This window comes from Dunckerocampus dactyliophorus, chromosome 19 (genome assembly GCF_027744805.1).
Source record: "Dunckerocampus dactyliophorus isolate RoL2022-P2 chromosome 19, RoL_Ddac_1.1, whole genome shotgun sequence".
Lineage (NCBI taxonomy): Eukaryota > Metazoa > Chordata > Actinopteri > Syngnathiformes > Syngnathidae > Dunckerocampus > Dunckerocampus dactyliophorus.
The window spans coordinates 18,200,001-18,213,532 of NC_072837.1; the positions used below are offsets into that span (position 1 = coordinate 18,200,001).

Below are 13,532 nucleotides of genomic sequence, written 5' to 3' on the forward strand. Positions count from 1 at the left end.
TTAATAAGAATACTTCATTAATTCAGATCTAGGATGTGTTATTTTAGTGTTCCCTTTATTTTTTTGAGCAGTGTATATTAATATTATATTCTTCTATAATATAAAAATATATAGTGTTATATGCAACATAATATGTACAATATCTAAATATATATTACAGTATATCATATTTTTTAGACATTAATATGATAAAGGAAAAAATATGTAAATAAAAAAATGGCATAAATGTATTTAAAAGGTTACAAGAAAATATTTAATTTAAATAATAATTTGGATATTTACAAATCATTTCATTAAATTTGCAAAAAATTCTAATTCTAATTTCCTTAACAGACTATGGAAAAAAATCACAATCAAGAATTATTTGTGAATGTATTCAAATTTGTATAATATTTCATTTGCCTTAACTATAAAAAAATCACAGATAAAACTGTATTAGCATATGTCGTATTTATATAGTATTTGGATCATTTATTCATTTCAACCAATCCAATTGTTTTGGTACATTTTCAAAAAGAAACCCAACCAATCCTTTCCAAAATAACCCGCCATAAATAGATTTGGCGCTCCCTGTTCGCCCTGACTCATAAAATCATGATGACTGCCCGAGAATAAGAAGACGAAGCAGGAGGGATCATTGTTGCCAACTTAGCAACCTTGTCGCTTTCTCGAGCGAGTAATCAGACACCTCGAGATACTCGAGAAACGAGATAAAAGAAACGACAGGATAAAGTTGTTTTGTAGTTCTGAACATATTTGTCACTCCACTCACTTTTTGCAAACGCGTCATGGCCAGATGCAAATGCAAATTTGACGATTCTGCCATTAGGCCCCCCAAAGCCCCCACAAATAAGGTTGCCGTCCTGTGAGAAACGCTGCACAGCAAGTTAGATTATGTCGCTTATGCGCTGCTCAGCAGCAAGCTAATGTGTTCCTGCATTCTTCATGTGTGTTTGTGTTGCCTACCTAGCCTGAGCTCGCACAGGCGGAGCTGTGGATCGAGGGGTGGGTGGAGTCTCCTCTTCTTTCTCCAGCAACGTGCGGGGTAGGCATACATCTGTCCCGCCGCCTGGCCTGTACACACACACACACATAAACATACACATATGAGACGACACAGGCAGACAGGAAGAATTTTAACAACCACTGTCAAGCTTCAGCGTTGGAACAAAACTCCCATTGAGACCTACACACACACACACACACACACACACACACACAATTATTTCAGTGTTCAGGCTAATGATCAACATATTTCAGGAAATCCTGCTTAGGCTGTGAGATGTGATCCCTCCCATACGTGAGGTAGACTCAGATTAAGTTGCAATCGAAGTTGGTTTGTGTCCCCGTGAGCAAAGAAGAAGGAGGCAGGAGATGATCCGGCATAAATGTAAAAACATAATGTGCGTCAGGTCTGCCACAAAGTGTAGGGTGCGGCCGCAGAACCGTCTATTTGTGTCCGGCTTTCTCCCTCTCTGCAACGAGAACAACCTTGCTGTGCTCTTACTGTGCGTGCAGGCCACACAGGTGCAGAATAGCTCACAAAATATACACGGAAATATGTATGAATATACCTGTATGACTATGTGGCCGAAGTTCACTTCCTGGGCATGGTATGACAATGTGTCCCAATACTTATGTCTCACAAACGTGGTTCAAGTTAAAAGGTTTAAAAATAATGTATTCTTTACTCTTCTCAAGCTGCTTCTCCCCTTGTGTCTCCTAAAAATAGTCTATAGCAGGGGTGTCCAAATAATGTGACAAAATGTAACGTATCGTAACGTAACATAACATAACATAACGTAACGTAACGTAACGTAACGTAACATAATATGAAAAGAACAGAAACAACTGAAAAATCAGGAATAATTTTACAACAATAAATTCCAAATATTTTTGAGAAAAAAGAATAACATAATATTATGAGGACAAATAATATCATTTTAGCATAAAGTTTAAAGAGTAAAGAAAAAAACTACTTTTTTTTACTTAATATTATGAGGAACAAACGAAACAACGAATAAAGTTTAATTTTCAGAAAATTAGATTGAGGAAAAACTCATAGTTTTATAGGAATAAAAGCCATAATATTATGAGACGAAAATTTAGAAGAAAAAATTTGAAATAGTTAGAAAATAAAAAAAACAACAGCAGCAATAGAATAAACAGCTGTGATATTACAAGAACAGAGGCAAAATATTAAGAAAAAACAAGAAAAAAATTGCAAACGTTACAAGACTGAACTTGTAATATTAGGAGGAAAAATAATGTAATTTTAGGAGCATAGAGTTGAAATATTAAAGAAAAATGTACGTCTTTTTTTTAAAAAGGTGTAACATTATAGGAATAAAGTCATAATATCATGAGAAGAAAATGTACGAAGATTATTTATGAAGAATGTAGAAATATTTGGAAAATTAAAAAGACCGAAGTTGATACTAATAATAGTCTTTTTCACCGACATATATTGTATATATTGTATATAGAAATGCCTTTTTTTTCTTGAAATATTTGTAACTTCGTAGCATATCTGCATGTGTTGCTTTACAAAATAACAAAGTTGCATCCTTTCATTTTCCACTCTGTGTCCCTCGATCCCCTGATCTATAGTCACGACTGGGAATGACATGTGTGGCGCCCCCTATGGTTTGTGGTCAAAACAGTTTGGAATACATGCAAGCACACATGTAATAGTGATACAGTGTTTCCTCGCTCTATCGCGGTTCACCCTTGGCATATTCACTGTTTCGCTGAATTTTTTTAGTGCTTCTTTATTTTTTATTACAGCGTATGAAAGCTGCCACAGACCGAACCTGGCCCTTTAAGAAGAATTGCATCGTGGGAAGTTGAGTGTCTCTATCTTCCCTCTCTCGTCTGTCTGCGCCGCCCATTGTTGTCTGCGCCCTGATTGGCTGCACAACATTGTCAATCAATCTCCTTTGTGTCTCCCGCGTCATCGCTAGCTTGTAAACAAATCTTCGGTTCGAAGGAGGAGGACTGCAGAAATGTGTTTAAACGAGGATACAAAAGCGCTACGGTACAGTGGAACGGCGCCAGGACGAAAGGACACGGACACAGGAGTGAAATACACGCAAGTGACTTAATCATTTTCTGTGTCCGACGTGTAGGTTGAGCATTAAAATTCAAACGAAGGCTTGAACTTTTTGGAGAGAGTTTAAACAAAAGAGAAATGTGAGAAAATGTCATTGCCTGTCTGAGAAAAGTGTATGAAGTGTACGGCGAGGGGTTTTACAGCCTTAAAACATATACAATCATTGTAAAATAATAAAGATGGCTACTCCGCAGGTTTCACTTATTACGGGCTATTTTGGGAACCTATCCCCCGTAATAAACAAGGGAAGACTGTAAGTTTTATCATCATTAGACAAACAGTCGATGACTTTTGACCAATTCCTCCCGCCGCCGAGTCCCTGCAAAGATGTTTCGCTTGATGGCAGCCATGTTTTTCAAGCGATCTTGCTCAAACGAAACACATTTTGTCACACTTTTTCTCTTTTCTGTGCTGCGGTTCAGGGGCAGAAGAGTTAGCTAACACAAACAAATCCAAACATTTGACTGTGAGACATCTCACCCGGCTGCCGCTGGCACTTTTCCATCCAGATGTAGCAGTTGTTTTGGGCCACGCCGGTTTGCGAGTCCAGGAAGGGCATACGCACGCTGCGCTCGGCGCACAGGCGGGCGTTGTAGCTGCGGCAGTGCTCGATGGCGTCCTTGTAGAACTGGTCACCCAGCCTGGACACACGGACACAGACAGCCTTAGTTGGACACTTCATGTTAAGGTCTTTTTTATTTTATTTTGTTATTTTAAAAATATTACAATTTGAATAAAATTATGTAAAATGTCATTGAATTAAATTTACACAAAAACAAAGTGGTCTAGAAAGCAAACTACAAGGTGTTTGAGGTTGGTTAAGGGTGCCCTATTCTGCAAAAATGACTTTTTACTGATGTTCTAACAATCAGATGTTCCCTAGAAAATCCCTAGAACAGGGGTGGGCAACATTTTTGACTCACGGACCACATTGGCCAAACAGAAGGGCATACTTACTCACGGTGCAACGAAATAACACAACACATCCACAGCAAGTTAACGCCTCACATACATCAACTACTATACATGGGGAATAACTGTTATTTACAAGTGCCCGCAAGACATGCTGGGTAGTCCAGCGCCAACAACAATATGGACAGTAAATGATAAAACGTTGGCTATGTGAACGTCCCTCCTTGTTTACTTCCTCAACATGTTTTGCAATCAAGCCAAAATGTGACAGAGTTCCAAAAGCTACCCAGCATACCTTGTGGCTGGAACATATGGCCGTAATTTTGTATGCCCACATGGTGCAGTAGGTAGGTTACAGTGTGTGCTGACATGTCGTGCTGTTTGGATCGCTTTTCTGTACAAGCTACAGATTGCATCTGACTAGTTCCTGTGCGATTTAAGTGTGCCACAGTCGCACTGCAAGTTGCCAGCGACAGCGTCGGTGTTAAAAAGGGGTGCACCATTATCGGCCTGATATGAGGGAATTATGACATCATGCCGATAAATCCAACGACATTAAAAATAGCTCCAATAACAGCTCGATTCAACAAATGCTCCAATGAGGCGAGATTACCCATCCTGTGCAGGTGAGAAAATCAAGTGCGCCTTTTTTCTGCTGCCTGTGACATGAACTTCCCCTGAGCTCACTTGTAAACAAACATTCACTTTCCGAGGAAGACATTTTGCGTGCTAGTTGTACCAAATGCTCTGTGATGAGGGGAAAAAAAACCCATTGAGCACACAAAAAACCTTATCAGCCACCTGAAAGGCCAGCGCTGTGCCGTTTGAAACGTGCAAAAGGTTTGCCAGAGACCTCCGTGGCGTCACACCGGCGGCTTGAAGCGTGTGCCCAAATACAGTGACCTTGCCGGGCCACAGCAGGTGGCTCCTTCCTACTCCATACTCTGGTTCTCCTGATAGTAGTGATGTGATAGTAGTAATGTCATGATATTTGATTAGGACCAATCAACAGTTGGTCAAATCCTGATCCACAAAAACAAAGTAGATAAAAAGTTATTTAAAAAGTAGATATAAAAAAGCTATCAGTTATCAGAACCATATCGGTCTTGAGAAGCACAAAGTTGTTGGTATCGGTTTGACAAAACTCTATAATGGTAAAGATTTTTTTTTAAGTAATTTGGAAGCGCCCAGTGGGCTGGATTAAGACGTTTGTCGGGCTGCAGTTTGGCCGCCCCCGCACTAGAACCTGTTAATGAACACCCAACGTGATCAAAATCATTTGTTCCCAAAAAAATCGTCCATCATTTGTTTGCCCTACTTTTGAAAGACTGGGCAGCCAAACGCTCACTTTCCATAGACACCTCATTCTCCAGGCTTCGCTACACACCTTAAAATGCAACCTGCAGTCAGAATGATGGCCATGCCTGCATGCAGGCGTTCTATTTGTGTGCAGACACGTTGATTCCTCAGCGATGGCTTTCCCAGATATGCAAAGAATGCCAAGTTGGACAGAGACCAGCACATAAACATCTCACAAAGATGTGCAGTGTTTGTGTGGAAGGAGAGGGAGGGGGTTGGGGAGAAAGGTGAGACGGGGTCAAGAGGCATGGCAAAAGACACAAGGATATTGGGACAAAACATTAGGTACACTTGACAATTCTGCCGTGGCAAAGATAATAATGCTCTTCTGCTGCTTTGCATGTGCTTCTTACATAAGTGTCCGTGTGTGTGTGTGTGTGTGCCATCACATGTATTTAGTTTATATGGCTCCATTCAAATTGAAAAAAGGCAGTTGTGTGTACGTGTGTTTTGCTTGCCTGTGTAGCTTCTTGCCTTGTGGACCGTGTGTGTGTGTGCGTGTGTGTGTGTGTGTGTCTGTGCGTGTGTCCCGGAAGCATCCTCTAGCTTGCAGCTTTACCAACCAAGAGCACAACTCAAGCATCAAAGATGACATTATGTATCTCCTGTTTGCCTCCCATTTAGTCGTCTGGCGCTTACGTAACGTTCGTGTCAGAAAACACATTCCTCTGGGTCGACGGCTTCCAGCATGCTTATGGATTCTGCAGCTACTTTGTGTGTGTTTGCCATATGTAGAAAACACTTAGAGATGGGCAAAGGAACCGGGACGGACACACAAAGCAAGGTCCATGAAGGCATTTTTGGATGACTTTGGGGTGTGAGAAGCCAATCAACAAGTTTGCAATGAACTAGAAAGGAAATACAGTCAACCCTCGTTTATCGCGATTCAATATTAATAAATGGAATATTTTTGTAGTTACAGCATAGAAAACTAGTTTCCAAACTTCTCCATCCGTTTTTTTACATTATTTTATTTTTTATGTTATAACATATTTCGCTTTATTCAATATAGAGATATTTCTCGCCACCTTTTGTTGTATATATTTAATATGAGATTTCCAACTCATTTTTTCATCTATTATAACCCCGAGGAATTTATATTCTTCCACTTTTTTAATATCCACTCCATTAATTTGTATTTGCTCGTACATCTCCCTTCTGCTATTTCCAAATAGCATTATTTTAGTTTTACTTATGTTCAGGGATAATCTGTTCCTGTCAAACCATGACTTTATTATGACATTTCATCCTTGACCTTTTTAATGAGTTGTTGTGTGCTTTCACCACAACAAAAAGCGGTGGTATCATCCGCGAATAAGACCAATTTTGAGTCCTTAGTTACTTTACAAATGTCGTTGATATACAAATTAAATAGTTTTGGTCCCAGTATGGACCCCTGGGGTACTCCACACGTGGTGTATAAACTCCCAGATGTGTATTCTCCTAGCTTTACAAATTGTTTCCTTTTTGCTAGGTAGCTTTTAACCCGATTCAAAACTAATCCTCTAAGTCCATACCTTTCTAATTTTGAAATTAAGATATTGTGGTTAATTGTATCGAAAGCTTTTGTCAGATCCATGAATACTGCTGCGCATCTTCTGTTGTCTATAGCAGTAGTCATTTCCTCCGTGATTTCCATCAGTGCCATAGAAGTTGAAATGTTGGCTCTGTAACCATATTGACTGCTAGCCAGTAATTCATTCTTAATAATAAATTTGTCCAACCTATTATTAAATAACTTTTCCACAATTTTAGAGAATTGTGGTAACAAGGAAACTGGCCGATAATTTGTAAATTGGTGTTTGTCTCCTTTTTTGAAAATTGGAACCACCTTGGCTGTTTTCATTTTGCTTGGAAATATTCCAGTCTGAAATGATAAGTTACCAATGTAAGTTAACGGGTCTGCGATCTCATTAATGACCTTTTTAACTGTTTCCATTTCCATTCCATGACAATCAGTTGATGTTTTTGCCTTCGAATGTTTAACAATGTCAGTGATCTCCTTTTTGGTTACAGCAGTGAGAAACACTGAATTGAGGTTCCTGTCAATGATATCATTCCCTTCATCAATTGTGTCTTGTTTTGGAATTTCTTCTTCCATTTTGGTCCAATATTTACAAAGTAATGGTTGAACATTTCAACTACCTCCTTCATGTCCTTCCTGTTAGTGTTTCCAACCATGAAATAGTGGGGGTAGTCTGCTCTCTTAATCTTATTCTTTATAAGACTATTTAAGATGCCCCAAGTTGCTCTCATCTTATTTTTGTTCTTATCAAGTACGTGACTATAATACTCCCTCTTACACACTCTCAAGATAGATGTTAGCTTATTTTTGTAAGTCTTATACTTTTGTTCTGCTTCTTTAGTCTGTTGAATGATGAATGTCCTGTATGATGTGTTCTTCTTATTCTTACAGGCTTTTTTAGTCCTTTTGTCATCCATGGCTGCTGGTTTTTCTTTTGCTTCTTGGACTTTTCTTGCCAGGGACAGTTCTTATTGTAGAGCTCCATGTAGGTACCTAGAAAGTTGTCATATGCTTCATCCACATCTGTTGCACTGCAGACCCTCTCCCAGCTTTGTTCTTCTAGATCTTTCCTAAAGGCACAGATTCTGTCCTCTGTACGCAGTCTTTGAAAAGTCTTTTTTGCCTCCACCTGTCTTTTATTATAATGTTCATTGTAGATTGTAAACACTGGAAGATGATCACTGATGTCACTAATTAGCAGGCCACTGATGGTGTTGTTATCCAAGTCATTGGTGAATATATTATCCATGAGGGTGGCACAGTGCTCTGTTATTCTGCTTGGTCTAATGACTTTGGGATATAAACTCAAACTATACATTGTATCTATGAAGTCGTCTATTTCCTTGTACTTGTGTGAGTTCAAAAGGTCAATATTGAAGTCTCCACATATAAAAATAGTTTTTTGACCTATGTCTGCAAACGTTGTCTTAATCCAATCCTCAAACATTCTAATCTTTGACTTTGGAGTTCTGTACACACAACTTATTAACACATTTTTGCTTTTTTCTTTACAGATTTCAATCGTTATGCATTCTAAAATGTTATCGATGACAAATGACATATTTTTTACCATTTTGTAGTTCAGATGTTTGTCCACGTATACGGCCATTTGCATTGTTCCTGTTTGCACTCATCATTTCATATCCTTCCAGCTCGAAGTCCATTCCTTTGTTAGCATTGATCCAAGTTTCTGAGATTGCTATTACTTTGAAAGGTTCTTTGAATTGATTCAAATATTGTTTAATATTAGTAAAGTTAGCATACATACTTCTGCTGTTTATGTGGATGATGGATAACTTGTCATCGTTGATGAAGCTGTTGTTGTATTGCTCCTCCGTATAATAACGGCAGTCGTTTGTAATGTGAGAGAAAACATTTGAGTCCGGATCAATGTCTTTTTCCACATCCAATTGTTTGTGATCTGTAAAGTAAAAAGTGTCCAATTGTAGATCTTCTTGTAGCACATTGAAGCTGTTTTCTTCCATGTTGGGAGATCTCAGTATCTTTCTAGGTCCTTGATGTCTTTGACAGCAAGAACTCTGGCCTCTGGTCCTCCATTTACTTTGATGAAGATTTTGCAGTTTGCACTCCATGTTCCTTGGATCCTTCCTTGCTTCCTCAGATCACGTGCTTTCTTTGCAATCTCAGCGTTGCGCTTGGTCAGGTGGTCATTCATGTAGACATTTGTTCCTTTCAGATTCAAAGTGGCGCAGAATTTTAAGTCGCTGAATTTATTCTTTTCAATAAGATTGTTATACTGAAGCAAAGTGATAATAAATAAAATACTTTTTACCATGAAAGCCACTTCTGGTGCTGCATGGATTTGCGGCGTACTTCCTCATCTTGTTTTCTTTTTGCCATCTTCTTGGTCAAAGGGCTCTGGGGAATTGTCTACCTGACTATTTGATCAAAGGAGGGAAGTTTACTTCTTGACCTCTCAGTGACCCGAGTAGGCTACCGCATTATTCGGTAATAATCAAGTTTGGGTGTCTGACCCAGGACAGTTGGCATTGGCTTTGGCCACCCGCATTGGATGGGTGGATAGATTCAAATACATACAAAGGTTTTATATTTTGAACGTTGTTTTTAACACTGATTTCTGTTATGTTTTAATTAAAATGTCACCCCCCCCCAAAAAAACATGAAAATATATACATTTTATGGTGTTAAGAAATGTCAGAGAGCCAGATGCAGTCATCTAAAGAGCTCCATGTGGCTCCCGAGCCATAGGTTCCCTACCCCTGTTCTAGAATGTCTTCCCAGAAGACTGCAAGCTGCAAAATGTGGGACCAGCACCACGTTGTCTTCCATTTTCCACATGAGTAAGGCCGATAAGGAAGCTCTGGTCGTACGTTTATTATACTGTAGTTGCATGTCTGCTTATATTGTGTCACTTCCACTACATCTCTTCCTCTTTTCACAAAGATAAAACCCCCACAATAAAGAAATAAATCACCGTCAGGTGCTTTTCTTTCCACAGTCGTCTGGCTCCAAAGTCATCTTCCAGCAATCACATCCAAAAAAAAGTGGACGCATCAGTGCAATGCATAAGCCAACTATGACCAAATAATATTAAAGCTGTGAGGAACAATGAATGCCCCCCACCCCATGCAACTTCCTGCAAGTACTGTAAGTAAGCTTTTTTTTAATTTCCTCTTGATTGTTCCCATAAAAGTTTGTCACCATGCCCCGCCCACACCTATGACTTAAGCTAAAATGCTTGACAATTTGTCATCACCCATCCGTCTACTATCTGTGATTTGAATTTGAGTGTGTCAAAATAAAACCCCTGGTTTTAACCCAAAATGGCTCACTCCCGGTGTGTTTGCATACGTGAGATTTTTGTACTTGTATGTACCTCCTGTCGTGATACATGTCTTGTGATGGCATTGGACTTTTTTTTTAATGATGGGGGGGCACTACTGAATGGGTTTCTGCAGTTCTTTTTGGGAGAAAAATTAGGTCCTTTAGTAGCATAAATATTAAAGCCAAATATTGTGAAATATTAAAGACAAAATGTTGGGTTTTTTAAACTCGTAATACAAACAAACAAAATAAAGCTGTAATTTTTGAAAAATTAGGTTGCAGAAAAAGTTACAGTGTTACGCGAATAAGGTCAAAATATTATGGAAATTATGTCATAATTACGAGAAGGAAATGTACAAGACGAAAGTTGAAATAGTTGGAAAATTTGGGACAGTTGTAATTTTATGAAAATAAATCCAAAATATAAGAGAAAAAGTCAGATTCTAACGGGGAAAAAAGTTGCTATTTTACGAGAATAAGTTTGTAATATTATGACGAAAAATTACATCATTTTAGTAGCATAAAGGTGAAATAATAATAATATAATAATAAAGAAAAAATATGTTTTTTTAAGTCGTATTACAAATAAAACAAAATAAAGTTGTAATTTTTTTAGAAAACTAGGCTCAGGAAAAATTATGTTACGTTATGTATTATGTAACGTTATGGGAATAAATAATAAATATCAAAGCGGCAAAGTTGAATCCTTGTCCAAAGTTTGGACAGCCCTGCCATAGGGCCTATGCCGCTTGGGCCCTAATAAACGCGGACTACTAATTTTTGTTGAAATAATGACTTGCAGTCTTTTTTTTGGCCCTGATGTGCTAACTTTACCTGCATGTGGAACCTCACACCATTCCCTCTCACCTCTGTTTTCATGCTTTGTGTGGTATTTTGCAATATTTACATTTTTGGAGTTAAAAACGACTTCGGTTACTGACAGCTGCATCCCGACTAGGCAGCCGGGCCTGAATTTACTGCAGTGTCTGCTTCCTCCAAGTGGAATCTCCAATGCTAAACTTGTAGATAGACATTTTGCATAGACACACACAGCTATAGTTCATTGTGTATTTTCAATTGAATTCCAATCAACGCTAAATGTAGACATTCATGTTCATTTAACATTACCGCCTCAATTTCAGACGTGTTATACCCAAGTACAGTGGAGTGACTGTTAAGGTCAATGCAAACATATATGGCACGTTTGGGGGATGGGGGAGGAGCTAAGACAGCAGAAATGGGGCGGGTGGGGGTCGTCTGACATGCTGCTGGGGCACACGTGTTCCCTTTCGACCCGTGTCACCCTCATTTTATGTGCACACACAAAGGGGAAAGGTGTGGGGGGTGGGGGTGGGGTGTAGCGAGAGGGAGAAAGGGCATAACCGGGAGTGGTCGGAGGGAAAGGGTGGGGTGGGGGCTTTCAAGACTGATTCAGATGCTGCTTGCGGTGTTTTTAGAAAATAATGTCATCATAGTTCCCTCGTCTCACTCTCACACACACACACACACACACACAAAGGCCAAGCTTGTGTTGTTCTATGAATTTATGCAGCACATGCACACACACATAACCCCCTCCCCAAAACGAACCCTCTCCATCACTGAATCGTGCAATATGGGGGGAGGGGCGCATGGCTACATGCACATCATAATAAAAATACACAATCCGATTGACCCCCTTCACCCCCTCCCTGCTATCCACGGCATAAACACAGGCAATAATGAGCTTTTTCAACACACAGCATGCACTCGGGGCTCTCTCTGACAAATCTGATTATGTGTTTTTGATTTCACGGCTGAAAGAAAAACACATTATATGATGTTATTGGACAGCATGTATCTCAAAATGCTTCCAATTGGAGATCCATGCTTTTTGTTGGATGTGGATGTGACCTATATCTTTGCTGCGTTTGTTTGTTAGTGACCCTGCCACACAACAAAGACGTCTTGTTTCACATCAAAATAACAAACATGACAATTAAGCCTGTCAGGAAAACTTCATGGTTGTAATATAAGACAAAATAAAATTTGGTTTCACACACAGCCCATCACGCATCTTTTACATTTTGGTGAAAGTCTGGATATAAGTGTGGATGCAGGATTTTTTTCAGGCATTTTTTGCACATTTTTCTTCATGAATCTAAATGACAAAACGGAGGCATGTAGACTTTTATCCTAATATTCACAGGTCCTCCCTGGCTGAGCATCATACCTCGCTCTATGCTGACAACACATGGACCCTGGAGGATACCGGGACGCTCACTAATCTGTTGTTTCCGCATGCACGACAGCAAAAACATGCATGCATGCTGCACAGTACAATACTGTTTTACAGGAATACAGCAGTTTAAAGAGCAGCGTTAGTGTGCTCCTAAGGAGCTACGTGTGCAGCTCTGCATGATAATCAGTAAAAGGAACAAACAAAAAAGAAACAAAAAGAACAAAAACCTACAACGTAATATGCATTTGGGCCTCAGCTCAAATAGATAATGCAATGTTTACTTCTTCCAACAGACACAAGGCAGCCAACGCATTCAGAGCTGTAATTAAAGGAATCTTATGGCAGACAGTTACAAGGGTTAAAAATCATGCAAGACAGCCCAACTTAATGGCTCTTGTGCGCAAAACTGCAGGAGTCAACTGCAGTTTGTTCAAGCGACACGAGTAAGTAACTGAAAATGAAAACAATTCAGAGAGTACGTCTTTCAAATGGAGCGCTCGGTGTGTATCACTGCAAATAAATCGTTATAGCAGCAACCTTTAAATCGTCAGTTTAAAGTGAAAAACTTCAAGTCAAAGCGCACGTGAGAAGCATTTGCACGCGCCTTGTCCCTTCCTTGCATTTTCCAATATATTGCAGCAAAAAGGGGGAAACCTGCAGATGAGCACACACAGTTCGTAATTATAATAACAAAGGCTAATAATTCTCCTGTTATCGCTTATTCCGACGTTCAGCCGACAATGCGCTCCTTTGCACTCCTACGGCAATCACGCGTAAATAATAATCACCATAATAAAGGCTTACTTACGATTTTAAGGGGTTCTGAATTACAGTCGCCATTTTCCAGCAGGACGGTAACGTAATATTCCAAATCTCGGTGTAGTTTGGGACCCAAATGAGGTGGGGGGGAGCGCCAATGCGGTCCTGCACACTGTGCAGCCAATGCAACAGCAGCATCAGTGCACTGGGCGTGGCTTCTGAGAAAGCTGTCAAAGTCGAGCCGCTGATCATATTACATTCATATTACTGTATGTGAAACACAAATGACTTTATTCACTTTTTGTGATGCGAGGACGACAGAAAACGTTTCGTTTTGT

General features: G+C 39.5%; 1 protein-coding gene across 4 annotated transcripts in view; it reads right to left on the reverse strand.

The window, feature by feature from the left end:
* The window catches only part of dpf3 (double PHD fingers 3), a 25,521-nt gene extending 12,192 nt beyond the window's left edge, over positions 1 to 13,329 (reverse strand). For 2 of the 4 annotated variants that reach the window (XM_054761996.1, XM_054761997.1), the window contains exons 1-3: positions 13,244 to 13,329; positions 3,593 to 3,753; positions 967 to 1,074 (exon numbers count right to left, since the gene is read on the reverse strand). In XM_054761996.1, coding sequence (XP_054617971.1) covers positions 967 to 1,074; positions 3,593 to 3,753; positions 13,244 to 13,275 — 301 coding nt within the window. In that variant the 5' untranslated portion in view covers positions 13,276 to 13,329. Of the gene's footprint in view, positions 1 to 966; positions 1,075 to 3,592; positions 3,754 to 5,411; positions 5,569 to 13,243 lie in introns of those variants that run through there. The other 2 variants (XM_054761994.1, XM_054761995.1) reach the window with 2 other exon arrangements.
* Positions 13,330 to 13,532: the final 203 nt, after the last annotated feature.